The sequence below is a fragment of the Sinocyclocheilus grahami genome, unplaced genomic scaffold (genome assembly GCF_001515645.1).
Source record: "Sinocyclocheilus grahami isolate Dianchi unplaced genomic scaffold, SAMN03320097.WGS_v1.1 scaffold31.1, whole genome shotgun sequence".
In the NCBI taxonomy this organism is placed as follows: Eukaryota; Metazoa; Chordata; class Actinopteri; order Cypriniformes; family Cyprinidae; genus Sinocyclocheilus; species Sinocyclocheilus grahami.
Window position 1 is genome coordinate 743,448 of NW_015505210.1, and position 20,762 is coordinate 764,209.

Consider the following 20,762-nt stretch of genomic DNA (forward strand, 5'->3'; position numbering starts at 1 on the left):
ATCCCAGAGGCACTGCATTATAGCCACCATGTGTTCAATGAATAACTAGAGCAAAGAAATCTTGGAAAATCTCACAGTGGCTTGAAAAAAATGCTTCAATTATCTTAATGTTTAATCTTTTACAAGTCTTGGGCAATGTGTTGGTTTTCGGTCTACATGGTCAAAAGGAATGAAGGAATAAAAAAATGGGACTTTATGAGGTTGGATTATGAAAGAATAACTACGAATGTGAGCATAAATATATATTTGAGTTTACAAATTAACAGCGTAAATATGTTTATAAACAGTCTCGTGAAATTTCAGGTTTGGTGATTATGACTGTATGGTTTAAAAATGAATTGATAAAATGCAGGGTGGTATAGAAAAATTTGAGGGTTAAAATGGAAAGAGTAGGATAATAGAGAATGCCTTCGAACAAAATAGTTGTGTTCTGACTCAAAAGCATCTAGAAGGAGTTTAGAAGATGAAACAAAGAATAAATTGCAGCACAGCAGAAGAAACCTTGATAATAGCACACTGACTCTGTCAAATGCATATATGAAAGTGTACTTTATTTAGTATCCCAGACAGTTACAAAATCATTTTAACCACTGTAAAATATAGGATTCAGCATGAATACAATTAACATAATAAAATGCTATTTGTGATCTAATACTTCATCTATACAGCTATCCAAACAGTTATTATGTGTATACAAATTGTTATATCAATTAATATTTTATATAACTGACAATAAGATGATACATTACATACAGTAGTACAATATCTAACATTCAGTGAAAGAACATTTCAGACAAGAAAACTTAAATTCATTGTTATATTTGTACTGATCAAGTCAGATCATATTCCTTGTACAGCAGGTAATTTTTAATCGGAGGTGGAAAAGAATCCATTATAATGGTATTACAGAGTCTTTTAATTGTCATGTGTTTTCTGATTTCCAGACGACAGAGGTGCTTCAGGGATCGTGGGTTGTCTGGAACAAATTCAAAAACTATTAGTCTGCATTCCCTGAGACTAGAGAACCATCAATCTGTTGCCAGACAACATCTTATCACATGCATTTGGTCAATTTGAGACTGTGAGCTGTAGTTTGCAGAAGTTTCTTCATTTGAGCCAGAATGAGACTCACATATGTCATGAAAAGACCAGCTGAACAGATAAATAATTAAAAGTGAACCCAGTGAACTCACTCAAGATGGTGCATATCTCTGCCCACTCCTTTTGTTTCTCCAGGATGGATATCAGTCGTGAGCAGAGGGGGACGCAGATGACATAGTCCAGTAGGATCAGTACCACTCGTCCAGACAGGTCAACCAGGCAGCACAAACTCATGAAGTCACAGAACTGTGATGTAATGGCAACATAAACATAGCCATTTAAATGTCATAATATTAATAATTTAGTAATATAAAATAAATGGTAACGTGTAATGTTCAGTTAGTCAATGAACTTGGTATCATAAAACTAACACTGAATAACATTTTTGACAGCATTTAATATTCTAGGTTAATTTTTATTTAAAAAAATGTATTTGTGTAGGAACTTTAATTAACCCAGGTTAATAAATGCTGTAAATGTATTTTTTCATTATTTTGTGAACCCTAATGATAACAAATATTTTTTTGTAAACTATCACTAAATAAATAAATGCTCAATTAAAGTGTCTTTACTCTGTTCCAAAACCTAGTGCCAGCGATTGCTATATTGAATGGAAAGAGACAGAGAGCTACAGCCAGCTGAGGTGAGAAAAAGTACTGCAAAAGTAATGTAATCCATTACTTTCTATAAAACGTTACATAATGTGTTACTTTTTTAGGGAGTAATACAATATTGTAATGATTTGCTTAATTTTGAAATAAACTTTCCCCAACACTGACAATTAGACACCAACCGAAAGTTGTTCATTTCCAATGAGAGGTGGTGCTTGAGGCATTTTGAGTTACGGTGACCATTAACGATGCAACAAAGAGTTACTTTTATGCAAATGAGCAGGGACACAATGACTGAGGATAGGAGAAAGGACATTGTTGATGTTAGCATGTTGCAAAGATAATGGCAAAATACACTAATAATCACAAAAAATATGTTGTGCACAAAATATTAGGTGAAATAGTCTAATTTAAATTACATAGAGCTATCTCTGGCCCTGTTTACACCTCAAGATGCATTTTTGTCAGTCTGGACACTGCTAAACACAGATGTAAACAGGGTCTGAAACGTTTTGAGCTTACCACTTCCAGAGGTAGTCAAAAATGCACAAGACTGGATTGCTATTGTAGTGTAGACGCTCATGTGGTCGAATGCGTCTACTCTCTGCCTACTGATCTGATTCTTAAACATTATGGGACGTGTTGTTAGCTGGCTGAAATTCTATGTTTGGTTTGAAGGTGAAAAAAAAATTTAAAAAGCACATGCTATGTTATCTTACCATTCCTGATTCTAACACAAACCCATAGCGTCCGGCGTAGCTTTGCAGCTTTCAGAGCAGACACAAAAGTTGCTGCTATCTGTATCATTTTCTGTTGTCTCCTTTTGCGTTTTAAAGTAAATTGAGTGAGCTTATTTCGCAATATTAGATCGAAAGATCAGAAAAAGACTCTGATTGCATCGGGGACACAAAAAACCTGATCGGGACATTCCTAGTTCACACCTAATGTAGTACCTACTATTCTATGCTGCTATTTGAAAAAGTGGTTCTGTCAGGACTGTGCTTAAAATGTTGTCTATGTAGGCTGTGGAACAGAACCTTGTACCCAATAGTAATCAGGCCCAAAACTCACAGGTATTTTGTCTTCACCATCACAGATGACACAACATGGTTTATGTAGATGTATGTCCTTCCAAGCAAACCCCATGTAGAAATGGAAATCATGGTGACAATGGAAACATTTGTCTACATCATATCCATGATTAAGTAGTAATCGCATCATCTCCTCATCCTTCAGGCAGTATTGTAAGGCAGTGGGAAACACTGTGTCGTTGACCTCAGTAAAGTAACAGTTCACATTTGCTCGGTTGGCCAGGAGAATCCTGACAATCTCGTACATCCCAGCTCTCACCGCCACTAGGAGGCACTGCAGGGGATCCAGATCAGGTTTGGCTCCGGCATTCAACAGCATCTCTGTGCTAGTAACATCTCCATTTGAGACGGCAAAGTAAAGGGCACTCCTACGCATGTCACTGTAATTGTCGGAGATGGTTTGGTCAAGTAGAGCGTTCACATCAAAACCGCTGTCAACCAGGAGCTGCAGGCACTGCGCATGACCTCCATCTGCAGCAGAGTGTACTGGACTCTGACCAGACTCTATGAGAGCCATCTTGCTTGTGACAGATATCAGTTTTTTCAACACACTGAAAATGGAATCGGTATGACGCAGGTTAGTATACGTGAGTACGTTTGTTATGATCACTTTACATTTTTACTCTGACTGTTAATAGAGGTTGATTTTTATTCAAATTAACACGACTTTTTTTATGAATATCACATTAAACTGACTTGGAAACTATTTTCTATGTCAGCATTTATTTTTAGTTTTTTCCCCCAAATGCCTTTTATGAAGATTTCCAACAATTCTGTCATTTAAAAAAATTGATTATGTATAAATCTATGATAATCTTACCAAAGAGTGAAATGCACATCTCGTAAAACTTTTGCCTTTTTCCATCACCATGTCCATTTAGGGGCTCCGTATTTTCCTAAATAGCTAGAACCTTCCCCCTAACTATTATTATTATTATTATTATTATTTTAAGGTACTGTTTAGTTACTGTTACTGAGCTTATTTACCAGAGCTGGAAGTAAAATTTATGAAATTCATTGCAGAAAAAAAAGAAGAAAGTAAGAAGAAAATCAAGCTGAACATCACAAAATTGTACATTATTTCCAATCAAATTGTATTTTTTTCAAATTATATAAAAAGTGTGAAAATATTATTTACTTGTCTGTATTTGATACATTAAATGCTAGTTGTGAAATTAGACTTAGCAAGACAAAGAAGTCTGCCATTTTAATCCAAATATATAAAAAATGTGACGTTTAAACAGTACATCATCCAAGATGTGGTGGAAATGACACTGGTGAGAATTTATTAATTTTTTGAAAAAAAGGATAGATACTCCAGTGATTTCTATACATTGTTAGACATTGTTAGTGGACAAATGAAACTAGCGAGAGCGTGAAAAAGTGTTTCCACTTCGCCAAAAATGCCAACAGTTAAAAAAAAAAAAAAAAAAGACGCAACTACCCTCACGCTAATGGTATTTTACTGTTTACCTATTTTAAATTATTCTACACTTACAGGTAGTGGCCCTCGAAGGCTGCACGATGAATAGGAAGATGCCCGGTCAAACTGGCCAGGTCTGGTGAGGCTCCATGTTCAAGCAGAAGATCCACACAGTCTGGGTTTCCAGAACCAGCTGAATCCATCAACACACTTTCACCCTTACAGGACTGTGCATTCACATCGGCTCCTTGTCAAGATAGATGGATTAAAATCAATTAAGACAAATCTTGTTTAATTTTCTGTCATTTGTAAGATCAAAGGTTCTCACCAATATCAATGAGAACTTGGAGGACTTCAAGATTTGCACATTCTGCTGCTACACTCAATGGTGTCACTCCATGACAATCCCGCACTGACACTTGGCTGCCACGTCTCAGCAGCAGCATTAAAATGTCAACGCAGCCCACCTGGGCTGCTTCATGCAGTGCCGTCCACCTCTTAGAACATACCTGATCCACTACAGCTCCATGTGCAATGAGAGCGTACACCATTTGATAAGATCGGACTCTTACAGCTTGGGCGAAATAAAGAAGACCGTTATAGTTATTATGGAAAATACAAGCAGGTACCATCAACAGGGAAACTAATCAACAGGTAAGTTGCACTTCACCCAGCAGAAGTGGAGATTCCTTTTTGCTGTTGGGGTTATGTGGTAATGCTCCATGTTCCAGAAGGATCCTGATATTCTCCTCTAGTCCAGCTTGAACTGCTAAAGTCAAGGCAGTCTCTCCATTCCTACTTTTCTCCTCCAAGTTTGGCTGGCTGGAGACTGTGGGTTATATGATTTATCAAATATCTCAAAACCAAATGTAAAGTATATATGTCTGATACAGTCTCAGTAACTTATTCAACCCTTAAATTTCTATCAGAATTGTGTCTATCCATGTTCAGGACTCACCCAGAATTGTCTCCAGTACTTTCCCTGATGGTTGCATGGCGGCTTGTTGGAGTGGTAGAAATCCTCTACTGTCCACTTCCTTGAAGGCCATGGGAAATTGCCTGAGCTCACGGATGACCGCAGTATCACCTTATGATCATGGTACATAAACGGATTACAGATGTACAGTGATAGCCCAAAGTTTTGGCAGTGACATAAATGTAGTGTTTTGCCATGTTTGCTGCTTAAGATGTTGTGGTGTTCATTCACATTGTTTCTAGATTCTTGTGTAGAGTGATCAGATGCATTTTAAATAATTGCTAAAAGCTTTAATGGCCCAAAAATGAACTTTTCACACACAAAAAAACAAATTTCACTGTTTTTTTTATCCTGACACAAAATGACCAGCTAACATTAATTGACTAATCATATCAGCAGCACATGTGAAAATGTGAATGAGTACTAGTCAGGTAAAATCACTATCATACTAATTAGATTGTAAGAGCAGACTGATTGCTATAAAAGGAGGGAAGAAGCGCTTCCAATCATTGTGATCTTGTTAGCAATTGGTTACCTCCAAAGAAACACATGCAGCCATTATCACTTTGCATCAAAATGGCCTCACATGCAAGGAAATTGCTACAAAGAATATTGCACCTGAAAGAACCATTTACCGGATCATCAAGAACTTCAAGGAGAGAGGTTCGACTGCAGTGAAGAAGTCTTCAGGATGTCCCAGACTGTCCAGCAAGCACCAGGAAGTCTCCTCCTGAGGAGTCAGCTACAGAATCGTGTCAGCAGCAGTGCAGAGCTTGCTCAGGAATGGCAGCAGGCTGGTGTGAGAGCATCTGCACACACAGTGAGGCCAAGACTTTTGGACAACGGCCAAGAAGGGCAGCAAAGAAGCCACTTCTCTCCAAGAAAAACATCAAGGGCAGACTGAATTTCTCCAGGAAGTACAAGGATTGGACAGCAGAAGACTGGTGCAAAGTTATTTTCTTTGATGAAGCTCCCTTCCGAATGATTGGGACATCTGGAAAATGTATTGTTCGGAGAAGAAAAGGTGAATGCTGCCATGAGTCCTGTGTTGTGCCAACAGTGAAGCATCCTGAGACCATCCATGTGTGGGGCTTCTTTTCAACCAAGTGAGTGGGCTCTCTCATAATTCTGCCCAAAAACACTGCCATGAATAAAGAATGGCATCAAAATGTCCTGCAAGAGCGACTTCTTCCAACAATCCATGAGCAACTTAGTGATGATCCGTGCATTTTCCAGTATGATCAAAGCATGTCACAAAGCAAGAGTGATAAAGAAGTTGCTCAAAGATCATTACATTGGAATTTTGGATCCGTGGCCAGGCAACTCCCCGGATCTCAATCCCGTGGTCAGTCCTCAAAAGGTGAGTGGACAAGCAGAAGCCCACAAATTGTGATCAACTCCGAGAACTAATAAGGCAAGAATGGATTGCCATCAGTCAGGATTTGGCCCAGAAGCTAATATCTAACATGCCAGAGCGAATTGCAGAGTTTATGAAGAACAAGGGTCAACACTGTAAATATTGACTGATTATATATTTTTTGCCAATAAAACCCTTAAAAACTTATTATATACAGTGCCGCTTGAAAGTTTGTGAACCCTTTCGAATTTTCTATATTTCTGCATAAATATGACCCAAAACATAATCAGACTTTCACACAAGTCCTGAAAGTAGACAGAGAACCCAAACAAACAAGTGAGACAAAGATATGTTCTTTGTCATTTATTTATTCAGGAAAATGATAAAATATTACATATCTGTGAGTGGCAAAAGTATGTGAATCTCTAGGATTGGTAGGTCATTGAAGGTGAAATTAGTCCATCTGTTTTTCAGAGTTGTTTTCAATCAGTGAAATGACTATCAGGTGTCAGTGTGTGCCCTGTTTTATTGAAAGAACAGGGATCTATCAAAGTCTGATTGTGTTTGTGGAAGTGTATCATGGCATACACAAAGGAGATCTCTGAGGACCTCAGAAAAAGAGTTGCTGTTGCTCATCAGGCTAGAAAATGTTACAAAAACATCTCTAAAGAGTATTGACTCCACAAATCCACAGTCAGACAGATTGTGTACAAATGGAGGAAATTCAAGACCACTGTTACCCTCCCCAGGAGTGATTGACCAACAAAGATCACTCCAAAAGCAAGATGTGTAATAGTCTGCAAGGTTGCAAAGGAACCCAGAGTAACTTCCAAACCTTTCTCACATTGGCTAATGTTCATGAGTCCACCATCAGAAGAACACTGAACAATCACGGTGTGCATGGTGCATCCAAAAAGAACATTGCTGCCAGTCTGCAGTTTGCTAAAGATCATGCAGACAAGCCAGAGGTCTACTGGAGAAATGTTTTGTGGACAGATGAACTTTTTGGTTTAAATGAGAAGCTTTATTTTTGAAGACAAGAACACATTGTATTCCAGCATAAGAACCTTATCCCATCTGTGAAACACAGTGGTGCTGGTATCATGGATTGGGCCTGATGGAACAATGAATTATAATTGTCAGGACATCTGTCAGTAAACTAATTCTCAAGAGAAAGTGGGTCATGCAACAAGACAACGACCCCAAGCACACAAGTTGTTCTACCAAAGAATGGTTAAAGAAGAACAAAGCAAATGTTTCGTAATGGTCAAGTCAAAGTCCGGACCTTAATTCAATTGAAATTTTGTGGAAGGAACTGAAGCAAGTAGTTCATAGGAGGAAACCCACCAACATCACAGAGCTGAAGTGGCTCTGTACTGAGGAATGGTCTAAAACTCCAAGATGTTGTGCAGGACTGATCAGCAGTTACAAGAAACATTACCTGCAGTTATTGTTGCAAAAGGGGGTCAGACCAGAAACTGAAAGCAAAGATTCACATGCGTTTGCCACTCACAGATATGTAACACTGGATAATTTTTCTCAATAAATAAATGGCAAATAAAATATTTTTGTCTAATTAGTTTGTTTGGGTTCTCTGTCTACTTTCATGACTTTTCATAATCAGGAATTTTGATTATGTTTTGAGTCATATTTATGCAGAAATATAGAAAATTCGAAAGGGTTCACAAATTTTCAAGCAGCACTGTGTGTGTGTGTGTGTGTATATATCTATTTTTTTTTCTCAAATATTTTATATTTTATCCATTACCTGTCTCGATTGCTGCCAGCAGTTTCGAATTCTCATCACTGGTGGAGCTTCAAGAATATAATGTTAAGCAAAGAATTTTTTTTTTTGTTGCTATTTTAACTATTCAGTTACCATGAAGACATATACATATAATAAAAAAGAACCAATCAATCAGTCAAACCAAAGTGTTAGTTTAGATGATGTTATGTGAACAACATACATACCCGTTTTTCGATATTGCAAATGCCTTGTGACAAGACTCTTCAATGGTCAGCTGAATGAGATAATCGGTAAGTTCATCTTCATTCATCCTGTCCAATATAACATGCCCATCTAAAAAAATGTCCCATGAATCAGAGACCATGTAATAACAGCCTCAATGACTATTAGCTAATCAGAGCAAAGTGCAGCAAAATGAGTTATATTTACAAACATGAACCTTTCAGTAAGCATAGCTGCAGGCTCACCTATGTGACGAGACTCATCAAGGTCAAGTTTCTTACCACCAAATGACATGAGCTTTTATATCCAAGCATGACCTGCTTCCATTGCCAATGAAATGCCATGGATTAAATGCCATTCCATTAGATATAGTCTGTTTCTATTGTAGTCACTTTTAGGCAACACACACCTGAATAAAATATGTTGTCATACTCTGGGAAGTGATATCACATGAGATAATTAACTTTTCTATTACTTATTCTATTCTTAGGCATACATAAAGTGGCCTCTGATGCTATTACAAAGGTCAGTTTTGTAAGGGTAATAGACCATATTCTTATAAAATTATGTTTTTAAATGTTAATTCTAATTATAAATTGCTAACAATATTAGAGTTTTAATTACTCCTAAACCAAGTCATCCCATTCAATTACAAACGCTTTGTGAATCGGTTCAATCGAATCTTTAAAAAAAGAATCGGCTCAAGAGAACGACTCATTTGCTAATCGTACATCACTAGTGGCACCACGGTTACCATAGCAGCGGTCAAACACTTTCAAGTCAGTGTAAACCTGCGCTCGACTAATTTATTTTGAACCTTAACAAAAATTTCGCCGTCAAATTTCTTTCAAAAATATCAGAAGAAATCGTGTTATGATTGAACAGTATGTTTTAAGCGTTTAGGTGTAATAAATTTGCCATGTCAGAGCCGGAGAGTGAAGCTGTGAGTCCTGAAGCCAGTTTCGCCGCGGAGCAAAGGGTGTTACAAGAAGTCATTCAGACCGAGACTGAAGTTCATGAAGACGATGAAAATGCTGAATCTACGCACGAGATCAAAGTGGACGGCTGTACCGCCACTGACATGCTTTTACAAGAAGAACATATTGCGGATTCAACTGAAGACCAGAGAGACCAAGACAGTATAAACCAACAAGGAAGTGAATCCAACCAGACACTTTCATCCAGTGATGTGGGAAGCTCAACAGCAACTGGTGAAACATAATTTACCTCAGTAATACAAACGTACAAAAATACTGTGGTATTATTACCATGATTGTTTGGGGCATGGTATTTTGGTAATACCATGTTTTTTAACATGGTACCATGATAATATAGCATGTGTTGGTCATGCACCAAATTAAAATATTGTTTTTGGCCATGTACCATGGTAATATCCTAGTAGTCTTAGAGCAGGGTTATTGTTGTTAACTAAACCTAGAGCAATTAAAAGCATTTTGTTAATTAAAATAAAGCAGAAATAAAATATATGAAAAACTAAATGTATCTATTGTGAATAAATAGGAATGCATAAATAAATAAAAACTTAAACTGAACTAAAAATACATTTAAATAGTAATATAAAAAAGTAAAAAATTACTAAAAAAGAAAATCTGAAAATAAATGTTCATTTAAATATTAATAAAATCTATAATAATATATAAACAATATCCAAATAACACTGTTATAGACACCGTGTTATAGAATATGGTAGTTATTTAGTACCATTGTTTAAAAAAATGGTATTACCATCCAATACCATTGAAGTACTATTACAGTTTTTTTGTTTTTTGCAAAAAATGTAAACAAATATTAAGCACATTCTCTGTTATATACCTAAATCATTTTTGTATATTCATATGAATATTTCTATTTCTAATGCATTTGTGTTTCTTGTTCTTCCAGTTAAGATCTTGCTGATGCCAGAGAGGCACATGATAACGGTGGCCTTCACTATTGGCCTCACGATCCTGGATCTGAAAAAATACTTCAGCTTAGAGCTGAGGGTCCCATCAGACATTATACAAATCACTCTAGACGGTAAGATGCTAAAGATATTTGAAAGTGGCCTTCGTAGGAGAAATTGTGAAAAATTCGGACATTTCTGAGAATAAAAGAACATACATACTGTAGAGGTGAATTGAGGTAAATTGGGACACTTTTTGCCAGTGAGATGACTGGGGGAAAAAATGTCCCAATTATCCTAACCTATAATGTTGCCAAGGGCGCATTAAAATTCTCTAATTTTTTGTTATTTATTTCTAGGAAAACGTGTGGATGATGACCAGACGCTAATGGACATTGGTGTGCAGCCACATGGGATGATCCAGTTTGAGATGAGCTCGCTAGACCCCGAGAATTTCCTCATGAGACCAATCAAACCACAGCAGGAGTACAACATGCCGGATGTCATCACTGTCAGAGTGCAAACAGGTACACACAAAGTTACAGCTGACTAAAGCATCACAAGGACAGACAAGCCTTTGTGACAAGTCTCTCGCTTGAAGACACAGACTTGTATCAGGACTTGGTGGTGGAGATCGAGAGAGCCACTCGAGGGAAGGCGTTTCTGGGAGGATACTGTCACAAGGTGACCAAGGCAGAGTATCATCATGCTGCTGTACTGACGATGCCCAAGAAGAAGCCTGACAGGGGCGTTGAGATGTTCAGCAGGGATACACAGGTGTGCGCACACTTACACACCTTACACACTATAAAATGGATTCCAGTCTTGTTTGTTGATTTCCACTATGCCGAACCCCTGAATGAATGACACCTTACACAGTAATAAAACACTTTAAATGGACAGAACTTTCATCTCTTTGCCTCAATTTCATTTACATTGAATTAAAGGAACTATCACTTAGTGAAAGAATGGCATATAATGCATTTGCTTATGAAAATTAGCTATTTAATTAAACTTTTAATTCTAGATCAAATATACTGTATATAAAATATGTATTATATATAATATTTCAAATATATTGTATTGTAATATTAAACATTTTAATATTGTTTATTAAAATATTTATAAAAAATTTGTTTGTATAAAAATGATCCCTTATATTTTAATTATGTATCCATTGTTTATTGTTTATAAAACACACACACACACACACACATGGAGGGAATCTTTAATAAAAACTTTTTTCTTTTTTTTTAATTGTTACCCATATATTTAATGATTTATAAAACATCGGCTCACTTTATAATGTCAAGACAATTGGATTTAAAAATGAATTACATTTTTAAAAAGATTATAAAATTTGACCAAAATCACAATATTATTGACCACAAATATAACTAGGGCAGAACAAAACATATTTTATTCTTTTATATTCCAAATCAGCTATTACATATTTTAGTACATTTATTTAGTACATTGTTTGTTTGTTTTGTTTATTTATTTATTTATGAAACTTTGGATGAATAAAATACAGGTTCCAATTATTCTGTTTTTCACAAAATAAATAGAAGCAATAAAACACTTTTTAAAATATATTCATACTTTTATTCAACAAGGACATAATAAATTATTTAAAAGTGGCGGTTTATAATGTTACAAAAGATGTTGTAAGATGTTGTTTAAATGGTGTTTTGAACTTTCTGTTTATCAAAGTATCTTTAAAAAATATATATTAGTTTCCACAAAAATATTAAACAGCAAAACTATTTTAACATTGATAATAATAATAATAATAATAAATGTTTCTTGTGCACTAAATATGCATAGAATGATTTCTGAAGGATCATGTGACGTTGAAGACCGGAGTAATGACTGCTGAAAACAGGGATAAATTACATTTTAAAATATAGTAACATAGAAAACTGTTATTTTACATTGTATAAGATTTTACAATATTACTGTTTTTACTATATTTTTCATCAAATAAATGCACAGTGTAGCTTCAAATCTGGGTTGCTGTTTTGACTGCAGTGCATACTTCTAATTTTCTTTTCCCTTTAAACAGACGGTTGAGTTGAAGAACCAGGCTCAGCAGTGCTCCAAGAACGCCTCGACTCAGATGACCAAAATCGGCTGTTATGTGTCCAACATGGAGGACAAGCTCATCACCCCAGAGACTTACATCACTGCAGGAGAGTATCACAGCAAGATACTGAGAGCTGTACGTGTGTTTGTTGGGGTTGAGAGGGAATTGCGTTCATTCTGTGCTTTCACTGTTCATGACAAATGCTTGTATGTGTGTGTATGCTTTCCTCAGGTCATTACACTACAGTCATATGTCAGGTGTTGGCTAGCCAAGTGTTTCACAGACAACTTGAGACAGGCTAAAGAGCAGCATCTAGCATGGCTGGAAAATAAAAAGAGAAGGACGAAAGAGGAGAAAGAGCAGCAGATCAGAGATGAATATCACCGCAGGATGAATCCGGAGTCAAAGGCAGATTTTGATCTGCTTTATAATGCCATGAAAAGTCAGTAAGTGAGTGTTTGTGTAGTAACTAACTACAAGTAGCAATGCTACTAACTTAAAGGTGAAGAGTGTATTTTCTGCACCACTAGACTCACCCAATAGAATTGCAAAAATATTGACTTTATTTTAATAACAGGTCTTCCTGAAACTCCATGAACACACAGATAGTCCTCAAATGAATTATATTTGACTCTGCCCATTAAGCTGTATTTTAACCTAGAAAAAAGATCAGCTTTACTACGTTTTAGTAGCATATCAACTGCTTAGCTGCTTTCATAATAGCTTTTACAAGCTACTGCTTTTTCGGTCATATACTCCATGTATGTGTGCAGCTTTTTAGTCAATAGGTGGGTTCAGTCAGTTCATGCAAATGAACTGCTTATAATAAATGATTGACTGATTCATTTCAGTCCCTTTACAGACTGTCCTCATTTTGTGAAGTAAAATATAATTAAATACTGTTGTGCATCACTGTGTTTTTTAGGGCTGGGTTTTGACACAAATTTCACGATTTGATTCGATTCTCATTCACAAGCTTGCGATTTGATTCGATTCAAATCAATATCGATTATTTTGGAAATATATCAGGTACAGTACATGCCAAATTTTCTCAAGGAAAAAAAATCTCTCAACTAATGCTGTAAAAAAACACATGTCAGTTGGTACTACATTACTATAATATTGAAGGTTAAAATTGACTGATTTTTAAAAATTACACTTAATGAAGTTTTTAAAATAATAAAGTTACAATTACATAATAACATTCAATTAGTTTTTTGACATATAAACATAATGGTGGCTGTCATAAAAACTTGATGGATTTATTAAACATAAATTAAACATTGAAGAACAGTAAAATTTATAATGAATATGTTATATGGTGCATATATTTAGCAAAATGCCCCTCTCTACAGTTTATTTTTCTATCTGACTAATGAGTTTATGGTCACCGAATAAGTTTTTCTGAGGTAAATGTGACGTCATGTGACATTGTTTACAAACCGTTATATTGATGTCTTTGCTCGGCTGAAACACTGATTGAGCGATTACATGAGACAGGATACAGATTGTAAAGTTATGCTTTTTCTTTTAACGTAACTTCGGATGTTTAGTCATGTTTATTTTGTGCTGAAACTGGTATTAATGTGGAGGAGATGATCAGTTCACGTGCGCCTCGCGCTGTCGCATCTGTTGATCGAGGCACTACAGCGATCTGTCACGCCACATTAAACAGCGCCAAAATGGCATTTATTGTTTGAATACTGCAATACAATGGACAGAATTTGAAATCTGAGACTTTGTTTCATATTAAAAGTACCAAAGCACAATGCTTATTGCGATATATTGGATGGGAGGTGCCCTTCAACGTTCCATCCATTAACTGAAAACAGGCTAGACTAATCGATTCTTTGGATTTAAGAATCGATATCGTTCCGTAAAAATGAGAATAGACTAAAGTCTCAAGCCTAAAGATATTCTTTATAAAAGTTAAGACTCGTCCACGCCCTCCTAAAATGCCTCGTTTAAACACGCCCCCACATGTCTACGTCACGATGTGGGAAGATTTACATAATACCGCCCAAATGTTCACGCAAAGACAAAATGAGTAGCTTTATTGTTGCTGCCGCCGCCATGTTGTGAAGACGCTGTGTGTTTCGTTGCGAAAGTGAAAATACTTTATTTGGCCTTCCAAAAGTGGACACGACTAGAAATCAGTGGTTAAGTTGTATTTACAACACTGTTCCAGAACAGTTCAACCCAAATATTCAGATGTGTGCAGCGCATTTTATGGAGGACTGTTTCCTGATCCTGGTAGAGTAGACTACAATGCCGACTTTTCTAAATCACAGACTGTAAGTACGTTTTCATATTTAAAGAATTTGCCACTGATGATTCAAACGCGAGTTTTGAGCAGTGTAGAGTAGCGCTTGTTGTTTGTCATTTCTCCGATCACAAATGCAGACATGGTTTTATGTTTACGTGGCACGATGCAACGCAAAGCGTAAAAAGATAGTATAAGTCATTATAATCCGTAATTATGTCCCCACTGGATGCAACAAATGCCTCGTTGCGAAAATGAAGACTGGAGTAATGGGTGCCCAAATATTCAGCTTTGCATGACAGGCATAAATTAAATTTTCAAACTATATTAAATAGAAAACAGTTATTTTTTATTGTAATAATATTTCACACTATTACTGTTTTTACTGTATTTTTTATTAAATAAATGCCACCTTGGTGAGTTTGAGAGATTTCTTTCAAAAACAAAACAATCTTACCCTAACTTTTGAATGGTAGTGTATATAAATTGGATAAATTAGATTCAGTGCTTAATTTTTTCAGATCATTGTTTTAAAAGATTTAGTAATAGAATATATTTTTTTAATATCTTTGCTGTAATTACTACATTGTAGTTGGTTTGAGATGGAGATATATGTGTTGTAATGTGTGCAACGATTTGGATATAAGCTAGTGTGATGGTTCTCATTCTTTATTTTTGTGTGTCAGAATGGAGGATAGAGGAAGTGGAACGCATCAATGTCACCTTATCTGGTGCAGAGAGAAAGGCAGCGCTGTGTGCTCTACTGGAGCAAGAGACCCAGTTCATCTCCTCCATTGAACGGCACAGAATGGCTGCAGGCACGAGGAACCAGGACAAGGCCATACAAGCCTTTCTCAACAAGGTGTCAATCTTTGCTAATCGGCTGTCTCATCGTGAGCATGCAGTATTGCTTTAGAGCAAAACCTTTGTTTGTTCACAGTGCAATAAAGGACGAATTCCATTTTTAATTGGTTTAAAAAAATAGAACACAATTGTCACAATATTACTTTCAATAAATGTAAAATAATCTAATATTAATTTTTTCAAATTTTATAAATTATAAATCTGTGTGTTAGAAGAATAACTTTTTACCTTTGTGTCCTTAAGCAAGGTGCTTAACCTTAACCTAAGGTGCTAGAAATGTCAATGTAATAAAATTTAACATGACAAGTGGCTAATGATAACTAACTGATAATATGCTAGATCAAAATTCAGAACAGACATCCTACAGGCTGTTTCATTTTACTTCCTCTATAGCAGTGTTTTTTTTAACTGTTGCTTCATGACCCAGACCTAGAATAAGAATATGTAAACAAAATGTTCTTGAAAGTAAACATTAATTTATTAATTAGTTTACTACATTTTATAGTAAGATAAACATTAACTAATATAACCTAATAAATAATATTAATTAATATAAACATCTCTAAGCAAAAAAATAAAAATAATAATAATAAAAGAGTGATGTAGTTCTAACATCCTCCTAAATGCAAAATATGGTAAAATTGCAAAGATTATTGTGTTTGTCTTCTCCTCAGTGTGCAGAGCCAAAGAAATGGCGTGCATTTGACGGGAAGGTGACGCAGATGGACACACAGTGTACTATCAGATCCAAGGAGCTGCGAGACCTATACAGTAGCATTACCCAGACTCAGTTCACAAAAGACGAACGTCTGGATGTGCTTCTCACTCTCAAACACACCGTAAAGGTAAGCTGTAGTCCAAAATATGGACAAAATATAAACACTTTCCTAAAAGCATATACTGTATTTGCTCATCTAATTACTAAAATGTTCTTGTGAATAGGAACATAATTGCAAGCTAACACAGGACATAGTGGACTTGATTGACAGGGAGGTGGACCTGCTGATGAGGGGCATTAAAAAAAAGAGCAACCTGGAGGGGTTGAGGAAGAGGATTGCCACCCTCTTCTTCCAGTACATCAAAACTGCTGCATTCAACCCCCAAGTGTCCAAATTTCTGCGGGTATGTGGCTAAACCAGTGTTGTAGTCAAGGCTAGTTCTTTCAAGTCAAGACAGAGACCAGAAGAGGGTCGATTCCAAGGCAAGACCAAGTCCACATGCTCCCATTGTTATGTCCATGACAAAGAAATATGATTGCGGTCTTGGTCATCATGTCCGATATTTTAATGGTCCTGCTTTTTGAGTCCGAGTCAAAGATCATATTTTCATGGTCTTGGTCCTTGAGTCAGAGTCCAAGACCATGTTTTCATTGTGTTGGTCTTGGTCCATGAGTCTAATTCATACCATATGTCCTTGAGTCCAAGTCCAAGACTATATATTCATGGTATTAGTCGTGGTCTTTGAGTCCATGTTCAAGACCATATTTTCATGGTGTTGGTTTTCGTCTCTGGTCCTCGAGTCCGAGTCTTAAGTCAATATTTTCATGGTCTTGGACTCGGTCGTGACTTGGACTCAAATGAGCTGGTTTCAACTGCAACATTGGGCGAAGTTCACCCAGTACTTCAAAATCACTGTGGCTGGCATTAAAAGTACTGATATAAAAAAAGTTTTGGTTAGTTACAGTATCTCTCCTTGAAACCAACATTGTTTACCCTGCTCTCCACAGGTGCCTCGGGATCCTGCCGACCTGAAAAAGAACATTTATTTGTGTCGTGGCTGTAATGAGTATCAGTCGTCCACTGACTTTGCTGTGAACACTAATGCGTCTGCGGTTGGCCTCTGTCGCCGCTGCATGGATTTAGACAATGAGGCCCGTCGCAGAGAAGACTTCTCTCTTTACAAGAACATTCTTAGATGCCTGCGTGAATCTGAGGCCGAGTGCGGCCCAGAAGCCAAAATCACTTACCTGCTGCAGGTAAAGTTTAATCATTCATGATTCATTTCAACTGTATAGAAAGAGCCATGTCAGTTTTTGCAAAACCTGCCTTTTTTCCTCCACTTGTGATTTTAAGATTTTAAACATAGTCATAGTAGTTATTTTGTTTGAGAAGGCAGGAATAAATTTGCTTTAAGCAGAACAGAATACCAAGTTCATGCTGTGTTCAAGACACTTCCCTTCCTCATTAGGAGCAGGACCTGCGGTACCTGGTGGATGTGCTGTGGGGGGCTCAGTCTGCTTTGAGTGGCTGGAAAGACCTTCATGATTTACTGCTGGTGCGCTGGGAGAAGCATTTGGACTGGAGCCCATGGAACTGCATCCTCCTTATGAAGGACGAGGCGGCTGCCCATCTCAAACTGGAGGACATTGAGAAGGTACTGTGGTACTGTGGTCACTTCTGGTCATATTCTGAATATCAAATATTCAGGCATTATTGCACTAATCTAAGTACCAAGTAGAGCTACCAGCAGATTGCATAATAAAAAAAAAATATCGTAGAATAGTGTAATATATAATCAGGCTTTAGTCGAAAAAGATCAAGGATTACATCTGCATATACAGAACACATTTGTCTCTGCCACCACTTGAGAGCAAACCCATTCGTTCCACCATACAAATGGCTGCTGTTTTCACTTGCAGGCATACGATGTGGTAGTTATCCGTAACGTCAAGCAGAAACACGCATTGGCCAGGAAGTACTTCTCCCAGATTCCTGCGATGGCTAAATGTCTCCACGACACTGAAATACAGCCTGCTGCCCTCTGCAACCTACTGGTCTCCAAGTCCATCACCAAGGCGACCAAGTAGAATCGCTAAGACGCTACCCACAATCCTGCGGGGCGCTCAGGGACTAATGTAGCTTCGCTATTTGTGGACTTCAGACAGTAAAGTATATAGATCTAAAATCTTCTTCGAGATCATTTATAGAATTTGAGTATCTTATATGTCGATTAAAACCGGGAGTAGCGGGGCCGTATTTTTTGTCTCTACTCCACTGCACTGTGCAATTCGGCCTGATCATTAAAATCTTTCGCTTCTCTCTTCTATGTTTTCCATTCATTAGGATCATTCATTAATGCTAATTACTTAACACTCAACAGTAATTGAGGAAGAAGTTTTATGATTTTTATTTTCATTTTCAGCTTCATTGGTATTTTGTAAAATACTACTTGGTAAAAAGAGTAGCTACACTCTTAAAAATAAAGGTGCTTCAAAAGGTTCTTCAAGCGATGCCATAGAAGCTGAGATGATGACCCACCGGGCTGTGCCACAAACTGAAGGTAACTTATGTATGTGCAGAAAAAAACTGACTGCTGTGACGTAAACTCAATGAGTACAGGATGCCTGATAGTTTTTTGGTGAAATTTATCATAAAGTTAAGTACTATACAGGTATGCCAAACCTTTATTGCAGAGGTTCTCAACTCTGGCCCTCGAGGTTTTCTGCAGAGTTTAGCTCCAACCCTAATAAAATACACCTGAACAGGCAAATCAAGGTCGTCATGATTACTAGAAAGTTACAGGCAGGTGAGTTTGATCAAGGTTGGGGCTTAATTCTGTAGGAAATGGACTTTGAGGGCCAGAGTTGAGAATCACTGCCATTAAGGTTTTTATGGCCTTATGCTGCTTCTCATGTCAGACCAAAGGAAAAATTCTCAATTCATTTGAAATACTTCTGTTAACTTATGTACCTCAGATTGGATCCGCCTGCACAAACACTATTTAAACAACAGGCACAAAATTATGCCTCGCTAGTTTGTGGAGTCCTTTTGGACCCAGAGTAGCAGTGATTATTGACTGTTTTGAGATTTTCACAGAGAAACCATTCAGTGTAAAAGTGTGTTCCCAAACGTCTTCTATCTACAAGCACCATTGCACTATTAAGTGTTTGACCGATCATCTGAGAAGGGTCTGGCTGCAGACATGCACATTGACTCTCAGACTGCACTTCTGCAATCTTTTTTATTTATTTATTCTATTTTATTATAATTTTTTTAATTGAATCTCTCAACATTTTACAACAGTAGCCGGGTGGTAAAGACGAGAGAAAAAAAAGAAACAAAATTACATCACTTGCAATCGACACAAATCATGCGTTTTGCCAATGGAGACTTTACGCTGTGGTGGTTAAATGATTCAAACTTATTTAGTACTATAACGTACAGGGTCCTATAAATCAGAGAAAGTTGCCACAGAACAGCAGAATATGAAGTCTCTCGTTAAGCATTAACGCTCCTTGCATCTCAGCAGGTTTAATGGAATATTTAAAAAAAGGTAAATATATTTTCAGCGTTGCGCAAACATATGCCTAAACTACATTTGTTCATCATTTCGTAACAGTTTATACTGTTTTTATTAGTTTGCACATGTTGTGCAGCATTTTTGCACATTTTCATTTCATATAAGTAGGTGTGACTTGTCAGTAAGTGGGAACAGTTAAGAAAAAACACACTGCAGCCAGTTGAGATGATGACCCACCGGGCTGTGCCACAAACTGAAGGTAACTTATGTATGTGCAGAAAAAAACTGACTGCTGTGACGTAAACTCAATGAGTACAGGATGCCTGATAGTTTTTTGGTGAAATTGATCATAAAGTTAAGTACTATACAGGTATGCCAAACCTTTATTGCAGAGGTTCTCAACTCTGGCCCTCGAGGTTTTCTGCAGAGTTTAGCTCCAACCCTAATAAAATACACCTGAACAGGCAAATCAAGGTCGTCATGATTACTAGAAAGTTACAGGCAGGTGAGTTTGATCAAGGTTGGGGCTTAATTCTGTAGGAAATGGACTTTGAGGGCCAGAGTTGAGAATCACTGCCATTAAGGTTTTTATAACGTACAGGGTCCTATAAATCAGAGAAAGTTGCCACAGAACAGCAGAATATGAAGTCTCTCGTTAAGCATTAACGCTCCTTGCATCTCAGCAGGTTTAATGGAATATTTCAAAAAAGGTAAATATATTTTCAGCGTTGCGCAAACATATGCCTAAACTACATTTGTTCATCATTTCGTAACAGTTTATACTGTTTTTATTAGTTTGCACATGTTGTGCAGCCATCACTGACTGATCATTCTTTGCGTAATGTTAGGAAAAAGCACAGCAAACTTCAGCTAGTTGTA

The 20,762-nt window shown here is 36.9% G+C and overlaps 2 protein-coding genes across 2 annotated transcripts; one reads left to right on the forward strand and one right to left on the reverse strand.

Annotated features, from left to right (window-relative positions):
* Window positions 1-830: 830 nt before the first annotated feature.
* Window positions 831-8,839, reverse strand: LOC107575747 (ankyrin repeat and SOCS box protein 15-like). The gene is made up of 10 exons (XM_016262087.1): window positions 8,774-8,839; window positions 8,531-8,639; window positions 8,328-8,374; window positions 5,185-5,313; window positions 4,897-5,055; window positions 4,555-4,800; window positions 4,302-4,473; window positions 2,784-3,354; window positions 1,194-1,347; window positions 831-976 (listed from the first exon to the last, which is right to left on the reverse strand). Exons 1-10 carry the CDS (start codon window positions 8,820-8,822, stop codon window positions 831-833), a joined length of 1,782 nt encoding a protein of 593 aa, XP_016117573.1. The 5' UTR covers window positions 8,823-8,839.
* A 557-nt stretch (window positions 8,840-9,396) lies between these two features.
* On the forward strand, window positions 9,397-18,633 carry LOC107576293 (IQ and ubiquitin-like domain-containing protein). Its single transcript, XM_016262501.1, has 12 exons — window positions 9,397-9,739; window positions 10,431-10,565; window positions 10,791-10,958; window positions 11,033-11,208; window positions 12,497-12,652; window positions 12,749-12,959; window positions 15,467-15,642; window positions 16,319-16,489; window positions 16,587-16,766; window positions 17,371-17,619; window positions 17,832-18,017; window positions 18,283-18,633. Exons 1-12 carry the CDS (start codon window positions 9,448-9,450, stop codon window positions 18,448-18,450), a joined length of 2,268 nt encoding a protein of 755 aa, XP_016117987.1. The 5' UTR covers window positions 9,397-9,447; the 3' UTR covers window positions 18,451-18,633.
* Window positions 18,634-20,762: the final 2,129 nt, after the last annotated feature.

Bases quoted from the DNA above. Each gene is read 5' to 3' on its own strand.
- LOC107576293 (XM_016262501.1), top strand. From the start codon at position 9,448: ATGTCAGAGCCGGAGAGTGAAGCTGTGAGTCCTGAAGCCAGTTTCGCC. The intron at 9,740-10,430 runs GTGAAACATAAT...TTGTTCTTCCAG, and splicing joins GGGAAGCTCAACAGCAACTG to TTAAGATCTTGCTGATGCCA. The intron at 18,018-18,282 runs GTACTGTGGTAC...TTTCACTTGCAG, and splicing joins AACTGGAGGACATTGAGAAG to GCATACGATGTGGTAGTTAT.
- LOC107575747 (XM_016262087.1), bottom strand. From the start codon at position 8,822: ATGTCATTTGGTGGTAAGAAACTTGACCTTGATGAGTCTCGTCACATA. The intron at 1,348-2,783 runs GTGAGTTTTGGG...ATTACATCACAG, and splicing joins ATGGTGAAGACAAAATACCT to TTCTGTGACTTCATGAGTTT. The intron at 977-1,193 runs GTGAGTTCACTG...AATTTGTTCCAG, and splicing joins AGAGATATGCACCATCTTGA to ACAACCCACGATCCCTGAAG.